Genomic DNA, 8,478 nt, shown 5'->3' with positions numbered 1-8,478 from the left:
GTCTAGGTCAAGGTCAAAGAACCAATTGAGACTTAACTTTTGTAATAATATTAAACATCGACTTTAGACTTTAAAAATAAAAAAAAATGTCTTTCGGCTAATGCACCAATGCATCTGTACAAATGCATTGAGAATGATAATCAGAAAATGGAGGAATAAAAGTGTAAGCTTGTTTTACTTGCCTTCTTTTCAATAAATTCATAACGTTTATATATATGCACATTCAAACATTTACACGAAGTTACTTTGCTATAACAGAAATATATTCAGTATCTTTTCAGTTTGCTATTATTGTACAAATGTGTAGGTTGTATATTAAGGCAATAAACTTAAGTAATTTCAAATCGCATAATAGTCCTGAACATGCATGAAATATTTGCAACTGGACGCATTAAGCAACCGACTATTAATGAAATCGCCTAGCTTCAGGTTCTAAGCATAAATAAAGGCTTTAAAATGAATGCTTTATAAGTCTCTTGATTTTGTGATGTCAGTATGCAGTTTTCTTAAGTTTAACGATTTATCAATTTATCAATAAAGATGTAGGTCACTGAGAAAAAAATATAAAAAAAAGATTGCACTTATATTTTTGTTTATACACTTGTTCTTGATGTATGTCTTATACCCAAAGCCTGTTTTCATCCTCATCATTAAAAGTGTTGATTATAAATTATTTACAAAGTGCACCAGGTAATAGAATAAAGAATGCCGTATATGGTAATATTCACGGTAGGAAGTAAAAAAAGTGACAAAGAAAGGCATGAGGTCATACCACAAGTGACAATCGTCGTAATGAATGACAAGATAGTTGTCATTTCATTGTAAAACAGGTATGTTAATGAGGACAAACAATACCTAGGTGTTCAAACAAGAGGCATAATATGGGAACATTTCTTTTGAAAATTGTCAAATGGACGATAAAGTTTTTAAAACATATATTTCTATTATCAATGTAACCCCATATAAACATTAAAGTATTGGGTTTTTATCAAATATCTTGAATGATGGACAAAAAAACGAACGAGTTGAAGATATCCCAATTGGTGTCTGACATCCATTATCAAGCTTGAACAATCCTAATTCTTGTGTATTACCTATCATATGAACAACTGGGTTGCGTATGCGTTAACTCAGGATGTGACGTCTATTCTCAGAAACATGATTCTAATTTTACGTATACAGTATTGAGGCTTTATAAATAAAAAGTATGCAAGATCAATATCATTATCAAAAGTACACACACACAACTAACATGGCAAAACTTTATCTTTTACCAATAATTGCCAGTGTTTTAGGACTTTGTTCCGGAACGTATTTCTTCCATCGTCATCAGTACCAGTATCGGAGGCAATATCATATGGGAACCAGTGTCTACACGCCTCCAGCAAGATTTTATCCGGGTCGTCTGCCTCCAACTTTTATACACACTCGTATTTTGATACCGTATGATTCTCCTACTTTTGAAGAAAGAAATCCTGTCCCGACAGCTATATTTCCAGTCGGTACCGTGTATCCATCTTCCTATCGCCAGTTTCCAAACCCACTTGCAAATCTGAATACGTATGATCTACCATCATGGAAACCAACAGCTCCAGTTTTCAATAATGGCATTGTAGGTCTAGATGTAGATAATGTTATTCCGCAATTTACACCAAATCTTAATCAAGATCCACAGATACCAACAAGAGAATGGATAGCAGAAGTTCCAACTATTCAACAAGTTCCAACTTTTCCAGACACCAACAATGAAAATGACTTTCTTCCTGATGTTCCATCATTTGTAGTACCTATTGTAGTACCAGACCCCCCACAAGTTCCGATCTTTCCCGGAGCTGACATCAATAATAACCAGAACGGAGACGTCTACATCGAACAACAAACAACAACTCAGCTACCACCAATAATTGTCGAAAGAACAAAGTCATGTCAAGAAACGTAAGAATCTTCCTTTTTTGTTTTATTTTCTTATTATTGCTGTTACATTTGTCTTACATGTGTTAACATTTTTTTATCCGTTATATAAACTCTACATACATCGAAACTTAAGGTAAAGATTCTATCAATTACAATAATTCCAGAAGGCTTGAGCTAATTATTTGTATTAATCAATGGTTCAATTTCGCTGTGGTACACGTTGTGTTCCCGAAAGCAACATTCGCATACTAGTACTTAGAAGTAGCTATAATATCATACAAGTGTATGAAATGGGTACTCATTGTGAAAGGCCGTACGATGACTTTTATTTGTTTATTTCTGTGTCATTTGGTCTCTTGTGAAGAGTTGCCTTATTGGCAATCATACCACATCTAATTTGTATTTGATATATCATTAAATTGGTGCCTTAAAGCTATGCCCACATTTGATAAAATCATTTTTAACCTATGCCAAGATTCACATTAAACGGTTTTGTTTTTTCCTTTTCACAAGATCTTATGAATTTAATGCTTACAATCGTTGCTATGTTCTTATCTTTGTGAGAGGTTCTTACGAATATTATGTTTAAAACAATAACAAATGCAGTACTATCAAACGTAAGCTGTGTTATTCAATAGTTGTTTGACTTTTTATTTTTATAATTTCAGAGGGTGTGGCCTTGGAAGTGAATGTGTATATAATAACAGCTATATCTGCCCTAAGGATGTCAAAGATATTCCATGTCGCTGTCAAAGAGGTAAACACATGGTACATAGTACTAAAAACTAAAAGTTTGGTTATATGCAAGAATCTTTAGTTAAATTACAATCTTTATTAAAATTACAATCTTTATTTAAATAACCATCTTTATTTAAATTACAATCTTTATTTAAATTCCAATCTTTATTTAAATTATAATCTTTATTAAAACTACAATCTTTATTAAAATTACAACTACCATTATTACGTTGAATGATGATAATAACTGCATATTTTCTGAAAGATGAACAAATATTACAATAGGAACAGATAACACAAGGAGTATTAAAACGGAACCTTGTATTTAATATATAGTTTTCATTCTTAAAATTCACGAAATCGCACATATCGACAAAAAGAAGATTTTTACATTGTACATGTAGTAGTTTATATAATAAATTTGAAATTTTGCAAAATCGCTTTAAATATTGGTGTTTCTAATGATTTGTTTTTTAACTTTAAGGTTGTCGCTTACAGCATACATTCATACCACTCGGAGTTGCAACGATTATTGACCCATGTGGAAATATGTGTTCATGCAACAGTTTATTTGGAGGGGTAAGTTTCCATTTTGAATGGTTTTCATTTACCGAAATTTACACTCACAGAGGCCGCTGTTGTCTGTTGTGGTTAGCGAAACGCTTTCTATCGTTGTGACGCTTGTAACAAAATAATAAACAGAATTCAGTAAAATTTCAAGATAGTTAAAAGCCGACGTCAGTCAATGTGCAAATGCAAAAATTCTTAACTGCTATTTGTATTTACGCCAGACTCGGGTTTCGTCCAAAAAAGACTCATCAGTCACGCTCGAATTCAAAAAAGTAAACAAGGCCAAATAGAGTCCCAAAAAATAATTACAAAACATTCTAGACTTATTGGTATCTATCGATAAGTCTTAATGTTTTTTTTGTTTTTTAATTATATCTTTGACAATTTATAACTATTTCACTAATTGTTTTCAGGCTAATTGCACAGATATTCCATGCAATCCAAAACAACCATCCATTAACAACCCTACAACTGGCTTAATACTAGAACCTGTACCGACTGGACCATCAGATGCTGGTCCCCTGCGTGGAGATTTCCCTGGATATTTACAACGTATGGAATTTTCTTTACCAATACCAGGTCAACAAGGAGGAAATTTCCCTGTTAAAGTACCCGGATTAGAGCCGGATTTTCCAGAAGAAACCTTTGTTCCGCCAATTCCATTTTTAACTGAAAACAAATTACCAGGATTTAAAGGAAATCCAGATATACCAATAGATTCTAAAATCAGACTTTCAGAAATGAATCTTGTATCAGATAAGTCAAAAACAGATTCCATGGTATTTCCAGTGGCTAGTTAAGAAAACACTGATGAAAATCCAAACTATGATCTATGGAATCCATTATTTATAGTATTCGTGCTCTAATTTATTTATTTCTCGTTCAAATTACAATTGATCGAAATGTGCTTTCTTAATTGTCTCTTATTTTATTTATGTTTAACATTAAATCTGTTTTTCTTTTTACTTAATGTATTTGATATTTTCTTTTATTTACTTCTTGTAACAACTAGCCCGATAAAATAATTATTTCGCAGTTCATTTCTTTTAGACAATCTAATTCCCCCAAAACTGACCTGCGCTTTCTCAACAACGTTGTCCAGTGTGGTGTAGAATGATTGGGACATCTAAAAACATAAATGTGGAAAACTTAATTAGCTTAACTAAAAAAAATGGTAGATTTGGTGTAAAGAAGGGTATTGAATTCAGTTGACAGCTTCAGTCATACTTATTCATGTTGATCCTTTTCTACTGGAACAAATCACAACTTCACCTTAAAATCCCAGTGACAATATTTTTGTACAAGGTAACTTCGCCCTTGCTTGCTATTTGATGTATGAACATGAAGAGATCAATTCAGAAAGGTGTTTGAATAAAATGGTAAGTAATAGAGCACTGTCCACACTAAGGCCTATTTTTGCTGATAACAAAAATTGCACCGCATGCCTAAAATACACCATTTCGAACTACCCGCTACATATTAATTAGAGTTCATATTACATTTGTATAGCAGTATGTGTTGTCATCTATATAGGTGTGCAGGTCTTTGTTGTAATGTGTGTGTTGCTTTTTGTTTTCTTTTTTTTTTTGCTCAAAAGTTGTTTCCCCTTTATCATGTTTATCGTTGTGATGTTGGGTTTTTTTTGTTTTGTTTTTTTTCCTTTTTCATATTTGGGGTTTTTATTTTGGTAAGTTATTTTGTGGGTTGGGTTTTTTCCCCTTAAAAATCGACTCCATTTAATGCTAAATATACGGTTAACCAGTTGTCCATGACAAGGTTTGTTGGGATCGGTTTATAATTGGTTATACCAAATTGCTGTTTCATATCAGAATGGGATCCGATCGACTATGGTCGCTTATCTAACGATATACAAAATCCTGATAAGTTAACCTGTTAAAACCCGCCACATTATGTATGGATGTGCCTGTCCCAAGTCAGGAGCCTGTAATTCACTGGTTTGGCGTTAGTTGCTGTGTAACATAATTGTTTTTCGTTCATTTCTTTGTACATTAATTAAGTAGGCCGATAGTTTTCTCGTTTGAATTGTTTTGCATTTGTGATTTGGGGTTCATTTATAGCTGACAATGCGGTATGGGCTTTGTTCATTGTTGTAGGCCACAGTGTCACCTATAGCTGTTAAAAGCTGTGTCATGTTGGTCCCTTATGGAGAGTTGTCTCATTGGCAATCAAACCACATCCTATTTTTTATAAAGACGTTTAAATGGTTAAATTGGGCCAAATGGAAATTCAAACATTTCAACCAAATTCAACCAACAACAAGAAGAGATTGACAGCTACTGATAATCATTTAGTTTAAACAATATTTTATTTCAAGAAGTGCACAAAATATAATTATACAATATGAAATACAGGGATTCGGAAACAAGTAAAACTTATATAAATCCGTCTCCCTTTTAAAAAAAATGACAAAATTAGGAACATAGTATAAGAAACTCGTATAACGCAATTTTCAATTCTTAGCTAACCTGTTTATTCTGTGGTTTGCCCGTTACTCAGAAGTCAGTTTGATCGAAAAATGTGATCAACTCGTATTTAAATAATTATAGTGCATGTAACTGAGAAATATGTTAATGTTTCGAAAATAAGGTTACATCAAATAAAGTTTCAAAACGTTAATCGACATCGACATAAAAATAATTGTTACGGACCAAATCTCCCTGTTTCTAAAATAAATCTTTGTACAACTTTAAAAATATTTTCGTTTTCCTCATCACTGATTAGTTCACTACCAGATAATAATGTTTGTATATTATACATTGGTAGTGTAGAAATGGTTTGTGTTCTGATGAGTCGAAAATTATGACATTCTAGTAAATAGTGTTTGCTGCTCTCAACTTGCCCACATATACAGAGACTGGAAAGAACAATATTTTTCTGGAAAAGGTGTTCATTTAAACCACTGCAGTTCAACCGGAGTCTGGCGTGAAGTATTTGGCCTTTTCTACAACCAGCATTATAATATGTGGGGACTTTCTTAGTATCTCGATTTATATAATTTTTAAGTGTAAATTTTGAAGGATTACATCTAACATCTCGTGGAAGCCTGTTCCAATCACGAATTACAGATGGTAGGAAAGAATTTTGATAATCATTTTTTCAAATACCGTATAGCGGGTTATTTTCGCGAGTGCAAAATTTCGCGATTCTCATTGAACGAGATATACGAAAAAAAATTGCGGATTCAAAACTGTTATCAATACCTTTGCGTGTACCCTTTAAAAATTGCGGAATTTATTTTGTCGATTTTTCAACCCGCTATACGGTATTACTAACGTATGTCACACTATAAAGGTCTGTTCGTTGTACTTTCAAACACTTTGATCTCGATTCGCTTTCTCTTTTTATTGTGGCACCACGTTATAAGCTGGAACCGGTCCGCCTTCTAGAGAAGCCGAACTAGTCGTGGTTTGTGAAATAACAAACGTTATCGCTTAGATGCATTTAAACTCTACATCTATGAAAAGGATACTGGTAAAAATGTATATACTCAGTTAATATATATCTTCACAAATGTCCAATGTGAAGGCATCTTTAAAAATGTACAGCTAATATGCATCTCAACAGATGTTTATCTGTAAGCATCTCTCGAAATGTAAAGTGTGTAAGCATCCAACCAAATGTACAGTTTATACACATTTGTACAGTTTATAAGCATCTCACCAAATGTAGTTTATAAGCTTCTCACCCAATGTACAGTTTGTGAGAATTTCACCAAATGTACAGTTTGTGAGAATTTCACCAAATGTACAGTTAATTAGTATCTCACATACTGTACAGTTTATAAGCATCTAACGAAATGTACAGTTTATAAGCATCCAATGTATTGTTTGTAATCACCTCACCAAATGTACAGTGTATAAGCATCTCACAAAAAGTACAGTTTGTAAGCACTTGACAAAATGTACAGTGTATAAGCATCTCACAAAATGTACAGTTTGTAAGCACTTACCAAATGTACAGATTATAAACAACTTACCAAATGTACAGTTTGTAAGCAACTTACCAAATGTACAGTTTGTAAGCACCCCACCAAATGTACAGTTTGTAAGCACCCCACCAAATGTACAGTTTGTAAGCAAGTCATGAAATAAACAATACCCTTCGTCAAGAATGGTTGCTGCTAGCTTAGCAAAAAATTAGTCGACTTATTGCAGGAATCAGAAGACGTTAAGATGAACTTGTTATTTGTTCAAATGGAGCCTGCGCACAAAGTACATGTACTAATTCTTTGGCGTATAACGATCAACCATGATGTGAACAATCATCTAAAGATTCATTTTGAAATGTCTGACATTGTAAAGTTCGACTGCAGTCAAAGTTGTAAAATGCATTTTTTTTGTACAAAAAGACACTTCATTTTGTTATAAAAATTTTGGTTAGATAAAACTTTTTTTTTCATACATTGTTTGTTCGTTTTAAAGCCAATGTTTCAATATTATTTTACAAATATTTTATCATATTCCATCCAAAATAAGAGACTGATTTTTGAAGTTTTAAAAAATCACGGTGCTGCAAAACTTTTTTCCATGTGTATATTTCAATTCAAACTTTATTATTCCGGATGGTGCCATTTATTTAGACGTAACATTGATTGAAAACGTCCATATTGGACGTTTTGTGTCCAAACAAAATTATTAGTTGACTATGAACATGATGAAATATTGAAAGCAGTTATAACTTGTATCCACTTCATTATCTGTCTAGTAAATTTCCTAAATTAATTCAAATCTGTTTAAAACCAGACTTATGTTCATTACCGTCCTCCAAGGATATTTTTTCCTCCGTGTATAGGACGTTACATTCATGTTTAGCTCTTGTTGTCTTCTTACAAAATAATGAAATATAATAACTCTCTAAAGTGTATTAGTGGGATTGGTTACATACAGAACTTGAAGTGTGGATTCTTGGGGAAAAAAAGGTCACCTATGATTATTTTTATCTCACATGATTTTTAACAAATGTTCTCTAAGGTACATGGGTCCATATAGGATGCGCGCATAGGCAAACGAACCCGAGGCATATTTTGATAGTATTGTATCTATTGATTACCTTTATTTGTATTGTACTTAAGATTAACTTTGAAATTCCATTATTTTCAATTTTTAAGATATTTTTCACGGTCTGGCGCAAACTATTGCTAAAAAGAATAAATATAGAAACTTAATGTATTACCTTAACTTTTTCATGAAAAAATAATATTTGACATTCGAAGATTATTTTTTTTACTGAATTAGA

At 32.5% G+C, this 8,478-nt stretch overlaps 1 protein-coding gene across 1 annotated transcript; it reads left to right on the top strand.

Moving 5' to 3' along the window:
• Positions 1 to 1,204: 1,204 nt before the first annotated feature.
• On the top strand, positions 1,205 to 4,187 carry LOC134725075 (uncharacterized). The gene is made up of 4 exons (XM_063588589.1): positions 1,205 to 1,935; positions 2,583 to 2,671; positions 3,137 to 3,231; positions 3,636 to 4,187. Exons 1-4 carry the CDS (start codon positions 1,208 to 1,210, stop codon positions 4,020 to 4,022), a joined length of 1,299 nt encoding a protein of 432 aa, XP_063444659.1. The 5' UTR covers positions 1,205 to 1,207; the 3' UTR covers positions 4,023 to 4,187.
• The last annotated feature ends 4,291 nt before the right edge of the window (positions 4,188 to 8,478 follow it).

Source organism: Mytilus trossulus, chromosome 7 (assembly GCF_036588685.1).
Source record: "Mytilus trossulus isolate FHL-02 chromosome 7, PNRI_Mtr1.1.1.hap1, whole genome shotgun sequence".
NCBI lineage: Eukaryota > Metazoa > Mollusca > Bivalvia > Mytilida > Mytilidae > Mytilus > Mytilus trossulus.
This window is presented reverse-complemented; position numbering and strand designations above follow the sequence as displayed.